At 40.2% G+C, this 16,779-nt stretch overlaps 1 protein-coding gene across 2 annotated transcripts in view; it reads left to right on the forward strand.

The window, feature by feature from the left end:
- The window catches only part of LTN1 (listerin E3 ubiquitin protein ligase 1), a 55,345-nt gene that overhangs the window by 7,685 nt on the left and 30,881 nt on the right, over positions 1–16,779 (forward strand). Inside the window, exons 2-12 of one of the 2 annotated variants that reach the window (XM_080919016.1) lie at positions 1,051–1,254; positions 2,615–2,713; positions 3,154–3,384; positions 4,047–4,099; positions 5,125–5,305; positions 7,649–7,822; positions 9,401–9,591; positions 10,727–10,862; positions 12,534–13,343; positions 13,647–13,688; positions 16,456–16,645. In XM_080919016.1, the coding sequence (XP_080775142.1) occupies positions 1,051–1,254; positions 2,615–2,713; positions 3,154–3,384; positions 4,047–4,099; positions 5,125–5,305; positions 7,649–7,822; positions 9,401–9,591; positions 10,727–10,862; positions 12,534–13,343; positions 13,647–13,688; positions 16,456–16,645 (2,311 nt within the window). The remainder of the gene's footprint in view (positions 1–1,050; positions 1,255–2,614; positions 2,714–3,153; positions 3,385–4,046; positions 4,100–5,124; positions 5,306–7,648; positions 7,823–9,400; positions 9,592–10,726; positions 10,863–12,533; positions 13,344–13,646; positions 13,689–16,455; positions 16,646–16,779) is intronic. The other variant, XM_080919017.1, reaches the window with a different exon arrangement.

Consider the following 16,779-nt stretch of genomic DNA (forward strand, 5'->3'; position numbering starts at 1 on the left):
CTCAATTTTTTTCATTAGTATTTTAGTATAGAGGACTCGTATACTATGTACCAGTCAAAACACTGGTCATGATTTAACACGAATGTTTTTTAAAAAGTTTTCATTACATGTATTTGCATGTGTGGGAATGTGCACATGTGAATGCAGGTGCCCTCAATGTGCAGAAGAGGCAGGGCTTCCGATCCCTGGGAGCTGCAGTTACAGGAGTTGTGAGCAGCCCATTGAAGGTGTTCTCCACGAATAAAAACTGCTCTTGACTGCTGAGGCATCACTGCAGGTCAAGAATGTGTCTCTTCTCTCGATCATTACATTGATTTTTGTGTGTATTATAGTAATTTTAGGAAATGAGTTTATTTGTTTTAGCAGGATATGATGTTAGATCTCAGTATAAAGAACAAAATTTGTTAGGTGAATAAAAAGTCTGGGCCTGTTTATTAGTTTACATCATTATAAGACATATATGAATGCAGATACCGTCTATATTGTATACGGAAATTAAATTTTTCATAAGTAAATGTATATTTTGGGCTTTGGACTTTCATTCTTTTTCTCTACTACATGCCCATTATATTGATATCATCAGTAACTAATGGGTTGTAACTACAGTTTTCAAAATCAGTTTTGACCCAGTGATAACGTATGCCTAGAATCCAGCACTGGGAGACTATAGCAGGAGGGTCAGGAGTTCAAGGCCAGTGTGACTACATGGCCTTTCCTCAACATGTCACGAATGTTTAGGAGACTAGGATTGTTTGTTATGACAAAAGTACTCATCTCCAGGGAACATTTCAGGCTTGGGGCAAAACGCAGTGCATAGTACTGAATATACTGGAGGAGTTAAAGAATTATATTAGTTTTTTTGTATAGTTCAAATATTTGTTTTCTCTTTAACAACAGAGACCCTAACTTTTACAACTAGTGGATATGTATATTATAGATATCAGTCAAAACACTGTGGTTCAAAAGTGGAATATTATTTTTAAAAATATTTTAAATTAATGTATGTGTGAAAATGTGTTCTGATTTTTCTTGCTTTGTTTTTCTTATCAGCCTTCAAACAGCGGCCGAGCTGCAGAACTCCTTGCCAAAGAGCAGGGAACAGTCCCTGGATTTATTGGTTTTGGAACATCTCACAGTGACCTGGGCTATGTTCCTGCTATTCAAGGGGCGGAAGACATAGACAGCCTTGTAGATTCTGATTTCCGAATGGTGCTGAGGAAACTTTCCAAAAAAGATGTTACAACAAAATTAAAGGCAAGTTTTTTTTTCTTTTCCACAAAAGCAGTAAGTTTTCTGAGAATGAATGTCAGGTATATTTGATATAAAGAAAATTGTGCAGTAATTTATCATTAGTTCTTTTTATAGTTGTAATTTTTTGACATAAAAGTTTAGTTGACACTTATCTTTTGGATTACAAATTAGTTTGTTGTTCTGAAACATTTTGAACCACGTTTTGGAGTCTTGGCTATATAGTTATTCATGGTAGGGGAATATAATTTTTAAAAAATTCTTAGTTATTTTTAGGATTTTGCTAGGTAGACCTTGCTGTTCTGAAATTTGATATGTAGACCAGGCTATCCTTAAATTTGTGGCCTGCCTCTGCCTCCTGAGTGCTGGAGTTACAAGTGTGAACCACCATGCCTGGCGTGTGTGTGCGTGTGTGTGTGTGTGTGTGTGTGTGTGTGTGTGTGTGTGTGTGTGTGTGTGTGTATGTATGTATTTGAGTGTTTTGCCTGAACATATGGACACCATGTCCGTGTGTGTGGTTAAGAACAAGAGAAGTTGTTGTATCTTCTGAAACTGGAGTTATGGCTGTGAGTCATTCTGTGGGTGCCTGGAACTGAACCTGGGTTCCTTGAGAAGAAGCCAGTGCTTTTAACTGCTGAGCCGTGTCTTCACACTTTAACTGCTGAGCCGTGTCTTCACACTGTCTCTTTACTGAGATGCAGCATTGTGATGTTGCTGAGCTGCTCCCAGGTTTCTGGGCTTACGGGGCTTCCTTAGCTTCTGGGTAGCTGATGCCATGCTTGCCTCAGCTCTGTCCTTAAGTATTATTAATTTAATGTATAGAGCACACTGCAGCTGTCCTCAGACACACCAGAAGAGGGCATCGAATCCCATTACAGATGGCTGTGAGCCACCATGTGGTTGCTGGGATTTGAACTCAGGACCTCTGGAAGAGCAGTCAGTGCTCTTAACCTCTGAGCCATCTCTCCAGCCCCAGCTCTATCCTTTTAATGTTTGTTTGCTTGGTTTTTTGAAACAGGTTTTCTTTGTATAGCCCTGGCTGTCCTCAGATTCACTGTGTACACAGGTTGGTTTTGAACTCAGAGATCTGCTTGGCTCTGCCTCCTAAGGGTTGGGAATAAAGGCCTGTCCCACCACCACATATTTGGCTTTGTTTTCTTTATTTATAGAAACGTCTAAAAATCAATTATTACAATTTTGCTCTCGTGGACTGTGAGAGAATTTTTCATGTTTCCTTGTGGCAGAGGCAGAAATGATGCATCCTCCTTTTAAATAAAGTAGACTAAACTTCCAGAGCGAAAGGAAGAACATCAGTAGGTCTTATTACCTCTGTTAATCCTTAATGATGGTAATTATTTATTTTCAGGCAATGCAAGAATTTGGAACTATGTGCACAGAGAGAGACACAGAAGCTGTAAAAGGAGTTCTTCCATACTGGCCAAGAATCTTCTGCAAAATCTCCCTTGTAAGCATTCGAGTTTGAGCCTGTTTCTGCTTAAATGATTTATTTCTGGAGAGGGTTTACCCTCTGTATTTCTACACAAGATTGAGAATGAATTCCTTCAATTACTCTGTCTTTGAAACTATCTTGGGTACAATCTCACTGGAAATGGGGGAAAGGAAAAATTATTTCACAGGAGATTATTTTACATGATCGCCCATAAAGAAACCCTAAATCTGAAATATTTCAAAGCAAGTTTTTTTCTTTTTCTCTTTTTCTGGCTTGTTATTGAATCAGGGCATTGTTAGCCTAAAACATGTGCTCCACTGCTGAGTTTTTCCTCTAGCCTGTCAGAAGTTATTATTAGCTTGATTATATACATAGATGAATTACTACTGTGAGTCATTATAGAATATTTTCAAATATTTGTATTTGTTCTTAAACCACATTTCTGTTTTCAATAGGATCATGATCGCCGTGTTCGAGAAGCAACACAGCAAGCTTTTGAAAAACTTATCCTTAAAGTAAAGAAGCACTTAGCTCCATATTTAAAAAGCGTGATGGGTTATTGGCTGATGGCTCAGTGCGACACATACCCACCAGCTGCGCTTGCAGCCAAAGATGCCTTCGCAGCCGCTTTCCCTCCCGGCAAGCAGCCTGAAGCCATAGCGTTCTGTAAGGAAGAAATTACAAGTGTGAGTTTTTGGAATCATTCTGTACCTGCATTTCTCAGTCGACTAAGGGTCCTCAGGCATCCAGTGGTAGCTCTTTTACCTGCTCTTGTAAATGTGTCAAGAGGAAACAGTTGTGTCTCTCTTTTAAATCACAATCAACATAAAAGATGTCTGTAACCTCAAAAGGTATGGAGGGTCTGGCAAGATGGCTCAGTGGGTAAAGTGCTCACATGTAAGCCTGAATACTCAATTTTGTTCCTTTCAGTCCTCAAAGGTATATAGAGAGAACTGACTCCACAGTATGTGTGCACAGCTGTGTTCCCTGTGGGCCCGAGATAGGAAAGCAATCCTAATCTGTCCCTCAGACTGATTGGCTGATCACCCCTCTCTACTGCTGTGGTCACAGTAATGACTGACAAATAGCTAAAAGTCCTTAGGAAAGTTTCTTCTGATAGGAATTTGAGCTGTCATGAAGTACCCTGTCTTTATCACAGTACCAGCCAACACAGGGAATCGATAGGAAGAGAAAAACGGGCAATATTGGACCTGTTAGTTTTGATGCTGAAAATTGCTAGTCTGTGGGTTAAGGGTATGAGAATTTTTAGAAGGTGGATGTTTCCCTACATCTGATTACTGTTTTTAGTTCCATAAAATCCTAAGGCTTTGGTTGTTTTCTCTTTCAGGTACTACAGGATCATCTTCTGAAAGAAACTCCTGATACACTCAGTGACCCTCAGTAAGTTATATTGTTTCTAAGTAATGCACACTAGGCATTTACTTTGTTAGTTTGAATGTATAATTTCAGTTTGGCATGTTTTGAGAAGGAATTTCAAATGTAGGTGAAATTACCTCAGAGAATGGTGCACAGTGTCCCCTGAACTTTGGCTGGCTGTTAAATATGAATTTTCTGAGATACACATGTAGTTTTATTAGAAAAAAATTGTACTTTTTCCCCCCTTTTTGGTTTTTCAAGACAGGGAATTTTCTTTGTAGGCCTGGTTGTTCTGGAACCCACTCTGTAGACCAGGCTGGTCTAGAACACAGAGAGATCCACCAGCCTCTGCCTCCAGAGCGCTCAGATCGCGCACCATTACCTTATAACTTTGTTTTTGTTATTTTTTAATGAACCTTTTGGCAGTCATAGCAGAAACTATTTTAAGGTCTGGTAAACTTGAAGATGTTATTTAAAAGTGCTATAAAAGTGTTTTTATTTACCTTTTCTCTTATATTGCAACCGAGCTTTTAGGAGGCCATCCAGGGAAATATCAGATGCCTTATTGCCATTCCTAGAATTGCCGAGCACCTGATGTGGAGAGAACATTGTGTTTGTTCGCTTTCTCCATGCTGCTGGCTTTGCCTATGTTCTCATCTTGGATTGTTGCAAAATGTGTGATTTAACTTCTACCTGTGGGCCAGCCAGATGGCTCAGTGGGTACAGGCACCTGCTGTCAGACCCAGCAACCTGAATTCAGTCCCTAAGACCAGCATGGAGGAAGGAAACTGCTTTCCCAGATTGTCCTCTGACTTCCAGCTCTCTTCTGCACCCATGTGCACACTCATTGTGGCTTGGGCACATAGGAACATATGCTAAATACATGTGCCAAGACATTCTATGAGTTTTGAAAGGTGTTTGTGGTGGGGAAAAGATAGAGAAATAAGATAGCTGGTAGAAATTTAATAAAACATATATAAACAGTATCACAGTGCCAAATATGTAGTTTGCCTTTTTTGTAATCTAACTTGTTTATCTTTCAAATTTAGAACTGTTCCAGAGGAAGAGAGGGAGGCCAAATTCCACCGAGTTGTAACATGCTCTTTATTGGCACTAAAGAGATTGCTTTGCTTCTTACCTAACAATGAGCTTGATTCTCTGGAGGAGAAATTTAAATCACTTTTATCACAGAATAAGTTTTGGAAGTATGGAAAACACAGTGTGCCTCAGGTATGGTGATAGCTTCTATTTGAGACCTTCTTTTCTATAGTTCTGTCCCGATCTTACTGCATTTATGCTCATACTACAGTCATGCAAGCACATATCTGCGCTTGGTTCTCCAGGACTTCCTTGCCTCCCTATTAGACTGGAACTCTGTGTTCACTTGTTTGTTGTTGTTGTTGTTATTGAGTGTTGAACTGACATCCATGCTTTAGTGGGTCCTTATTGTCACCTTCTTGCTCAGGTTGGCCTCTGTGTCCTGAGGGCTTGATTGATGACATGCATCATTATGGCCAGCTCTCTTTACATTCTCCTAATGGCAGTATGGTCTCTCACACATTCATGGGTCCCGCTTAAAATTTATTAGGATTCTTAAATCTGTGGATTGGGACATTTAATTGCCTTCAGTATTTCCCTCATTCCATTCATTCTTCTTTGGAATTGCAACTAATTATAGATTAAATGTCCTGTACTCTGTCTTCTATGTCTCATGTATTTTTCAGTTTTCTCTCTGTGTGCTTGCTGCTTATGAGTAAGTTCTATTATTTAGTCTTCTACTTCACTGATTGTGTTTAATCTACTTGTTTCAGCCCATCCAAACTACTCAAACAGAATAGCCTAAGTTGGGTAATTCAAAAAAGGTAGAGTTACATGTCTCACAGTTACAGAGGATGGTTAAGACTCGATGGAGGGGCTAAAGATGGCTCAGTGGTTTAGGGCTCTTGTTGCTTTTGCAGAGGATCTGGGTTTGGTTTCCATAACCCACATGGTAGCTCACAATGATAAGCAACTCTGGTTCAGGGGATCTAACACTCTCATAGGCTCCACCCTTAGCATGTGACCTCCAAATGCCTCTGCAGGCATCAGGGATGTACATGGTGCACATACGTAAGTGCAGGCAAAACACTCATGCTATAAAATAATTAAAAATATTTTTTTTAGAGGACTAGATACATCGACCTTTAAAAAATAGATCTTCTAGCAGATCTTTTATTAGAAATTTTTTCAAAGACAGTTGTTTTAGTTAAGGTTTTACTGCTGTGAACAGATGCCATGGCCAAGGGAACGCTAAAAGAACAACTCTTATAAGAACCTGGCTTACAGGTTCAGAGGTTCAGTCCATTATCATCAAGGTGAGAACATGGCAGCATCCAGGCAGGCATGGTGCAGGAGGAGCTGAGAGGTCTACATCTTCATCCGAAGACTGCTAGGAATTGGCTAACTCACACGTGGTTAGGATGAAGGTCTTAAAGCCCATGCCCACAGTGACACACTTCTTCCAACAAGACCACACCTCCAAATAAGGCCACTCCGTGGGCCAAGCATATTCAAGTTACCACAAAAGTTTGTGCTTCAAAGATGGGTCCTCGTCCCTGCATTCTCACCTGCTGGAAGACATGGAGATGGTCCTTGTCCCTGCATCCTTACCTGCTGGAAGACATGGAGAGGTGGAAGGGCAGCCTTGCTCCCTCAAGCCTTTCTATGCAGTTATTTTCTTACTTTGTTTCACTGGGGATCTTGTTTTAGTTTTATTTTGTTTTTGAGACAGCCTCATCATATAACTACAACTTGCTGTAGTTTTGGAACTAGCTATATAGATAGGCTGGCCTTGAACTCAGAGATCCACGTGCCTCTGCATCCTAGTACTGGGACTAAAGACTTTTGCCACTATGTTGGGCTTTCTTTTGCTAATTATTAATTGCATTTATGAATGAATGTGCTCAAGACCTAATTCTTTATAGTAATTAGTTTCAGCTTGTGAACTGAGTGGGCCCTTGAGCTTTAAATTTAAATGTATTAGATTAATAAATTTTTGATTGGGGGATTATGCTTCTTTTTCAGATCTATGGCTAACTTGAAAAAGGATAGAACACTGTTGTTGTTTGTATTTTAAGACCAGGTTTCTCTGTGTAGCCCAGGCTGTTCTGGGATCTGTTTTGTAGACTGGACTATGTGCACTCACAGGAATCTGCCTGCCTCTGCCTAATGCTGGAATTAGGTTCTTTATATAAGCACTTTCAATGAAGTTTATAGATGACTAATTTTAAATTTTGTATTTTGATGTTTGCTTTTTTGTGTGTGTGTGTTCATTATGGCTAATGTTGTTTGACTGATTTGAAACCCCAAATGAAGGGTTCTGCTATTAAATAGGGTTTCTGCTGAAAATTACATTCTTTCTGTCTTTGCCTTGCTGATTCTGAGTGTCTTTTCAGATCGCTACTTTTCAGGATTTCAATAGTATTTTTATATAGTGCCTTCAATTATGCAAACAGGGAACCGCTGCCATAATTAGTTGTGTCAGGTGTCCTAAGGCTCTCAGTTCATTCCACTTTCTGCTGCTGCTTCTTTTAGGTCCGTTCAGCGTATTTTGAGTTAGTTTCTGCTTTGTGCCAGCATGTGCCCCAAGTGATGAAGGAGGAAGCTGCCAAAGTGAGCCCATCTGTCCTGCTGAGTATTGATGACAGTGACCCTGTGGTCTGCCCAGCTCTCTGGGAAGCTGTGCTCTACACCCTGACAACTGTTGAGGTATGTATGGGAGGCACACTTCCCTAAATGCCGCACAAGAGAGCATTACATTGTCCTATCAAATAAAACTCACTGGAAAAATGCTAACATTTGTTCAGCATGCTGGACTGACCATGAATGGCACAAGTGTTATACCTTCCTCCAGGCACCTTTTCTCTTTCCTTGCCTTTCCTTTCTCCTTCTGTCTTAGTCAGGGTTTCTATTTCTGCACAGATATCATGACCAAGAAGCAAGTTGGGGAGGAAAGGGTTTATTCAGCTTACACTTCCACATTGCTGTTCATCACCAAAGGAAGTCAGGACTGGAACTCAAGCAGGTCAGGAAGCAGGAGCTGATGCGGAGGCCATGGAGGGATGTTACTTACTGGCTTGCTTCCCTTGGCTTGCTCAGCCTGCTTTCTTATAGAACCCAGGTCTACCAGCCCAGGAATGGCACCACCCACAATGGGCTGGGCCTTTTTCCCTTGATCACTAGTTGAGAAAATGCCTTACAGCTGGATCTCATGGAGGCATTTCCTCAAGTGAGGCTCCTTTTTCTGTGATAACTCCAGCTTGTGTCAAGTTGACACAAAACCAGGCAGCACACCTTCCCACATCTTTGTGGGGTTTTTTGTTTGTTTGGTTTTGCTTTTTTATTTGATATAGAATTTTTATACATAGTCCTTTCTGTCCGGGATCCTGGACTGTTCTCTGTCTCTCCGGCGTCTGCCTCCAGAGTGCAGAGATTAAAGGTGTATGACACCTCGTCTGGCTTTTTGTTTTTTAAACACCCATTTACTTTGTCACATCACGGATTTTGAATCTCCTCAGGGAAAAACAGCAGTTTTGAGTGTCTATGGCACCACGGAGAGAATGTGGAGCTCACAGTGTTAAGGCCTTTGGTTTAATCTCACTTTGTAGCTCATTAACATTAGAACCCAGTCTCTGCGTGCAGAAGCGTTTCTAAGTTCCACTTGCTTGGTTACTGTGCCTCTGGAAGGATTTTGAGTCAGAAATATGTTTATTTCTTTAAGAAAATAGCTTTTCGGGCTGGAGAGATGGCTCAGCCGTTAAAGGCTAGGCTCACAACCAAAAATATAAGAAAATAGCTTTTCTAAAAATGTTTTAAATAATCTTTCTGTTAGCATAGCAAATATGTGATTATTAGATGCAGCCTTTAGTTATTTTGAGTTTTAATTGTAATGACAGATTTTAATGCCTTACTAGTTAAAATGTTTTATTTTAAATTAAAATATTTTTGAGGCATGGTCTCTCTGTGTCACTCTGGCTGGCTCGGAACTCAAATGAGGCTGGCCTTGAACTCACACAGACCCACTTGCTTCTGCTTCCTGGAATGCTGGCTGCTGGAATTAAAGATGTGCCCTCTCGTGCCTGGCCATTTATTTTGGAGGCAGGGACTTGTTCCATCACGGTAGCTGAATGGACAGCCTGTATATGTATCCTCCCAAGTATTGGGCACATCCATGTGCTCTGCCACTCCCTGCTTGATTCTCATTCTTGAGATTTGCTCTCTCTTATTTGTGAAACATGCTTATAGGTTTTAATTACTATTATAATTTTTTTTCTCTGTTTTGGTTAGGACTGTTGGTTTCATGTAAATGCCAAAAAGAGTGTGTTTCCCAAGCTGACGGCCATGACCCGTGAAGGTGGCCGGGGCCTAGCTGCTGTCATATATCCTTATCTTTTACCCTTCATCAGCAAACTCCCGCAGTCCATCATGGAGCCAAAGCTGGACTTCTTCAAAAACTTTCTCACCTCTCTAGTTACTGGGTAAGCAAATACATTTCTTTTTACTTTAAAAAGTACATTTACTGTGTGTGTCATGGTGTATGTATACATGCACACACATGCATGTGCACGTGCCATTGTGTGTATGTATCTGTGTATCTATGAGGCTCTGAGTGCAGGTTGCAGGAACCTCTTCTGTCTGTCTTTCTGTCAGATAGGTTCTAGGGATTGGACTTGTGTTTTTAGGCTTTGTGACAGGAGCTGTTTCTCACTGAGCCATCTTGCCGCCTAAATACTGTTTTTAAAAGCAAAAGTAATTTTTCTTGCTTTTATTCTCATAACTTTCCTTCCTCTTTGAATTCATTGTTTCTTCTGTTCGTTAAACACTTAGAGCTTTCAGAGAAATAGCAATGAGGGAGCAAGGCAGAGTGCTGCAGTGATGTGCAGGCTGGACTGGGCTCTAGAGAGCCTCAGCCTCAGCCTCTTAACTCACTCTTTGAAAACTGTCAAAGCTTTTGTGGCAGTATCCAGTATAAAGATAAATACAGTTAAGTGTCTAGATGGGATGGACCATATTTTAAACGAGTCATAGTATTTTTATATTGGCAGATACAGATGCCCAAATCCAGAAAGTGAGCTAGCTATTTTTTAAATGTTCCTGACAATACATGTTAGAGCTGCTTAGGACTTGCGATGTGGCTCGGTGAAGTCCCAGGTCCTGGGCCCAAGTTCCAAAAAAGTTACTTCTGTTTAACACTTTAAAAAGTTACCACCTTTGTTCACTGAATGATGCGTATACTTTATTATGATCAGTTATGATCATTAATAATTATGACTAATTCATTGTTATGATTAATAATCAGTTAAAATATTAAGAAATGATTAATTAGATATATCACGTTTTAAATATCACAATCTCTTTCATGTTTCATCTTTCATATTTACAAATGGATTGACACAGAAGCAGGAAATATGTCTTAAGTTTGAAAATAAGTTCTTTCTTTTTCTAATTCTTGACATTCACATTCTCTTCAGCTGTAATATTTTTGTTGCTCTTGGTGTTTAGTTTTAAGAAGTTGATTTTAAAGTCTTTATTTAGTACAGTACCTTTTTAATATCTTTTGTGATTCTGAGCTCTTTTCTTCTGGAAAAACAATCCTCAGTTATTATCTCCTAGGCTGTCAACAGAGAGGACCAAATCGAGCTCATCTGAGTGCTCAGCAGTCATCTCGGCGTTTTTTGAATGCTTGCGGTTTATAATGCAGCAGAATTTAGGCGAGGAGGAGATGGTGCAGATGCTCATCAACGAGCAGGTACGTTTGCTAATCCCCGGGCTCACTGCGCCTCTTGACGGGCTTCACTGTAACACTTACACATCAAATAGTATGTTTCTGACTGAGTAAGACTTCAGCACTGTCAGTTGTTTCTGAAATGTCCACATACAAAGGTACTGTCTCTGGACCTAAATCCCTGACTTCTTTAGAAAGAGACCGTGCAAAACAGAAGTTGCATGGTACTTTTGGTGATGTGTAGTGAGCTTTCCATTATTCAGTAATAATCTTGTTATTTCTAAAATGCTCATAAGCATTTATTTACCCTCTAGTGAAGAGTTCTGTTTGTGAGCTCCATGATAAGAGCGGGCTCTATGACTACAGGAGCCTGTATGTTTGCTAATACCTTAGATTCTCTCTCTCTTTGGACTTTCCAGACAGAGTTTCTTTGTGTAGCCCTGGCTGTCCTGGAACTAGCTGTAGTCCATGTTCAGCCTGTCTCTGCTGTGCTGGGGTTAAAGGCGTGTGCCACCGCTGCCCAGATGCTCTCACTTTCTTACTATATGTGTACTTTTGGGGTGTGGCTGTTTTCGTGTTGAGTGTAGGCACATGATGGTCTAGATGAAGGATTCAAATCCCCTGAAGCTGGAGTTAGAGGTGGCTGTGAAGTATCTGTTATTGTGCTGGGAACTGAACTCCAGTCATCTACAGAAGCAGTGTGTGCTCTTAGTTACTGAGCCGTCTCTCCAGCCCCATTACCATCTCCTGCCTGCCTGCCTTTCTTCCTTTCTTCCCCTCTCCCCTCTCTCTTTCCCACCCTCCCTCTCTTCCTCCCTCCCTCTCTTCCTTTCTTCATCTTTCTATTATCCCCCTCCCTCCTTTTCGTTATTCTTTCCTTCTCCAGGTTTTTGAGACAGGATTTCTCTGTGTATTCTTGACAGTCCCGGAACTTCCTTTGTAGAGCAGACTGGCTCCATTTCTTACCTTTCTAATTCAGGAAAGGTATTCTGAATTTTTGGTGCCCAAGTACCCAAATTATTTTTCAAGTGACTTTTAGTCTATTTATTATTTATTCAAGGTGTTATGTAGCCCAGCCATCAACTTCCTGTGTAGCCAAACAATATATATTTTAAGGAAGCCAAGTGCTTCCACTTTTGAAGGGCTAAAATTACAGGCATACACCATTTCACCTGGCAGGCCTTTAGTCTTGTATGTTTTTGTATTTTTTAATTAAGTGAGGAAAATGCAAAAACTGATTGATCTTAGAAGGTTCAAAGAAAACTGGATTATGACTTATGGTTGATTACATCATAAAATTGAGGTGGAGTAGAATGAAATTGTCAAACTTTTGAGTTACTGTTTTCAGATATATGGGGGAAAAACAGTTATGACCAAATAGGAGAGAGAGAAAGTGTGTGTGCGTTTAAGTGTATGTAAATGGCAGAGGATTACTTCTTGTGTTATTTCTCAGGACTCTACTCTTCTTGCTTTTTGAAGCAGGTTTGAAGTTCACATATTTGAGTAGGCTGTCTGACAAGTGAATCCAGGGATCTGACTAGATTCTTTTTTCCTTTAACATAGATTTTGAACTGAGGTCTTCACCCTTGATTGGCATGCACTTTACTGGTCCTCAAATAGGAGACTTTATACTGCTTCAACCTTGTTCAAACTCTCTTGAAAACTAAAATTTAAAAATTGTACCTTCTCTTTCAGTTGATCCCATTTATTGATACAGTTCTCAAAGACTCAGGATTGCAACATGGGCCGCTGTTTAACCATTTAGCAGACACACTAAGTTCTTGGGAAGCCAAAGCAGATGTAGAACAAGATGCTGAAACTGTTTACAACCTGGAGCATGTTCTGCTAAATTTCTGGGAAAGACTGTCAAAGATCTGCATTGAGAAAATCAGTGAGCCAGAAGCAGATGTAAAGTCTGTTTTGGGTGTGTCTAACCTAGTAGGGGTCCTTCAGAGGCCAAAGAGCTCACTGAAGACAAACAGAAAGAAAAATGGTAAGGTCAGGTTTGCCATCGACACACCTGAAGCTCATAAAGGGAATGGAAAATGTATGTCTTCAGAAGGAGAGAACAGTGAAGGCTCGGAAGGAGGGACTGAGTCTTCCCTCAGTTGTAAGTCTTCAGACCTAGTATCTCCTCTAAGAAAAAAGCCTCTGGAAGACTTAGTCTGTAAACTTGCGGAGGTGAGCATTAGCTTTGTCAATGAGCAGAAATCAGAGCAGCATCTGCAGTTTCTCTCTACGCTGCTTGACTCCTTCTCCTCAGGCCAAGTATTTAAAATTCTCCTTGGTGACAAACAGAAGAATGTTGTCAAAGCCAAACCTCTGGAAATAACCAACCTCACAGAAAGAAATCCTGCAGTTGAGTTCTTATATCATAAGCTGATAGGCTGGCTAAATGACAGCCAGGAGGAGGACGGGGGCTTCCTGGTGGACATCTTGTATAGTGCCCTCCGATGCTGTGACAGTGGTGTGGAGAGGAAAGACGTCTTGGATGACCTAACCAAGGTATGACCATCCTCTGACTGTTAGCAGCATTTCTATGATGCATGCCAAGAATGAGCATGGGGCACGTTAATAAGCATGTTTGTGGGCTCCTTACTGGACTCTCTGCGTGTCAGTCTAAAGACAACATGCTCTTCGATGATTTGGGAAGGATTTGATCAATTGATTTGGTAAAGGTTGATAAGAAGAGAGTTCTTTAGCTGGACTGCCTACAGCAAGGCGGCTTGCTTTGGATGTGCAGAGCTTCAGTCATGTTTTTAAAGCTTGTGTATTTCTCCTCTAACTTTCTAACTCTGTCTTTTTCAGGAGGACCTGAAGTGGAGTTCTCTTCTTCAGGTCATTGAAAAGGTATTTTAACCCCTACTCCGTCCCCTCTCTTTCTTTTTCTATTTTGTGTGTGGATATATAAATTAAAACCACCGTCCTCTTCTCATGCTGGCTGTGGTCAAGTGTCTGATAGAGCACATCCTTATGATTTTAAGTTCTAGTGAGAAACCAACTCTGACGAGGCCAGTGGTGTGTTAGCTGATGATACAGCATGTGTCGTATTTTAAAGGGGCTATGAGAGTCCTTTTGCTCTTCATTGTCTGGAAGTTAGGCATACAGTTCTCGTCCTGACTGCATACCTCTAGAAATTCTTTTTCCTATGTGGAGGGCTGTGCAGGATGTGAGAATCTCTCAGCCTCCTGCAGTTTGCCACTTGATTACATAAGAAGATTGATAATAAAAGAACCAGATGAAATGAAAGGATGCAATTCAGAAAAATTTAAAGTCTTTAGTATCCTTTTTTAATGATGATTTAAATGGCTTAACTAAATTTTCAACTATAGTTGTTTCTGATGAACTAGTCAAGAGTCCTACTCTTAAAGTATATTTTACTGGTTTTTGTATTTTACGTGCATTTATGTTTTTCTTTTTTTAAAGTAGTAGTGAAAAATGCAAAACAAAATTACCTGTCCTAATATTTCCCCCCCCCCTTGCTCTGTTGGGGATTGATCCCAGAGCTCTGACGTGCTTAGTAAGCATTCTGTCACTGAACCATGCTTCAGTCCCATTGTATTTCTATGTAGAGTTCAGTGATGATAAAGTATACTTACATTGTTGTTTAATTTTCCAAACGTTTTTATTTTTATTTTGTAAAACTACACCATGATTGTTAGTGTAGCTCAAGTGTGTTTGAGGTCCCAGGTTTGATTTGTAGCAGTACAAAAAAATGAAAAATTAATTAGATGAAAACCCCTTTCAATTACACTTATATAATTCCCAGTTTTGCCACTTGGTTTACCTTTTAAAAAATGTAAGTGCAGACTTTTTTTTTTTTTTTTAATTATAGTTTACTGAGAATTACAACTTTCAGGCACACACAATTACTTTTGTTTGTAAGAAAGCTACAAGAAGAGCTGCTTGGTGAGCCTGGGATGAGAACAGGGAGAGTCAGTCATTTAATAAGAGTCAACTGATGCAGGCTCACTGGGTGAAGCCTTGCTGAGCCTTGCTGAGCCTTGCTGAGCCTTGCTGAGCCTTGCAAGTTGAGTTTGATTCCAGGGACCCAAGTGGCTGAAGGAAAGAACCAATTCGTGCAGTTTTTCCTGTAATCTCCATATCTGTGCCATAGGTTGTGTGTCCACAGACATATGATAAGTAAGTAAACATGTCTCACACATCATGAATTCACACATACACAGATGCTACAAATGTAATTTTTTAAAACTAAGAAAAGAAAGAATAAATGTGGGCTAGAGAGATGGCTCATCGATTAAGAGCACCGACTGCTCTTCCAGAAGTCCTGAGTTCAATTCCCAGCAACCACATGGTGGCTCACAACCATCTGTAATGAGATCTGATGCCCCCTTTTGGCTTGCAGGCAGAATACTGCATGCATAATAAATAAGAAAAGAAAGAATGAATGGATACCCACTTGACGTTAGCTGTATCTGCCGGGTTACCTTCCTGCTTGTATCTGTTTAGAAGAATGTCTTCCTGAGTAGTCTTTGAAAGGTTCCAGTTCTCTGGGCTCTGGGACTTCTGGCTGTCCTGGCTCCTTACAGCTGCATAGAGTCTTTCACTAGCTGAGTGAATGCACTGCGACTCTAAGGCTCAGGTCTCACTAACCTGAGAGACATTTTACTCAGAAATTAGTTTTCTCTCTCAGGAGGGAAAGCTGAAGATTAAACCTGTTGGTATACAAATTAGGAAGTGGACTCAGGTTGGTTGAGAGATTTGTCAAAGATCATAAGGCTTAGATTGAAATGTTAGTTCTGATTGTCTATAATTTTTTAATATAAGCAGTTTTTAGTCACTACCCAATGTGCACTTGGGTTTTCTTTTTTTCCAGATTGCTTTGAAATGAACCAAGTTGCAAATTCCTTTCTTCTCAGCCTTTAAAGCAAAAGAAGCTCTGGGAACATGGATCAGCATGGTTTTGGGGGTGGATTTACAAGTCTTTTTTTTTTTTTTTTTCTCACTTTCCCACTCAACAAAAATAAAAAAGTTACCATTAGATACTTGGCCCTAGGTACTCTGTTTCAGAAACTCTCTGGGGAAGTAAACCCCATTGTTAATGTCTAAGAACTTGACCGTTATATGTTAGTTGTTCTTTAATTTTAGGAAAATTAATGGACAAAAATATACTATTAAGAAGCCATTTATAAACTATTCAGAGTTCATTCATTTTTCATTGAACATATCTTCAGGGTCGGTAGCAGGTATCAAAGAAGTTTAAAACAGTGTCTGTTGGCAAGGAACTCAAAGTCTTATTGGAAAGACATGACACACACACAGAGATGAAACGTTTGTATAATAGTGCTTTCTAGTATGTGCTTTAGAAAGTCAGAGAAAAGTAACCGGCTTGGACAGGGAGAAGAGAGTTTGTCTTGGACTAGAATGGATGGGGAGATTTTGAAAAACAGATGGGATTTGTACAGATTTTGATATGTGGAAATCTGTGTGGTTGGGGTAATGTAACAAAGACGGGAGTGATTGTCACCAGGGTTCCTGGGGATAGGAAGACAGTGGGGAGAACAGGGAGCATGGACGGAGGGAGCCAGTAGGGTCACACGCTAACCTGGACATACCTTTTGATCTTGCTTCTAATCTTTACTTTTATGGTTTTTAGGCATGTTCTAGTTCAGATAAACATGCTTTAGTAAGTCCTTGGCTAAAAGGCAGTATTCTTGGAGAGAAATTGGTTGCCTTGGCAGACTGTCTTTGTGGTAAGGACTTGGAATCCACAGTATCTTCCAAACCTCACTCTTCAGAACAGTGGACTCTGCTAAGACTGGCGTTATCCCAACATGTTAAAAACGGTAGGGACGACAACTTCTGGCTTTATAGCATGTTGACCATCTTTTCCATCTCCTGGGGGAGTTCCACAGTGTTAATTTGGTGTTGGTGGAGATAGGAGGCGTTTTCTCAAATACCTCACATTTGTATAAGACAC

This window comes from Micromys minutus, assembly GCF_963924665.1.
Source record: "Micromys minutus genome assembly, chromosome: 7".
Lineage (NCBI taxonomy): Eukaryota > Metazoa > Chordata > Mammalia > Rodentia > Muridae > Micromys > Micromys minutus.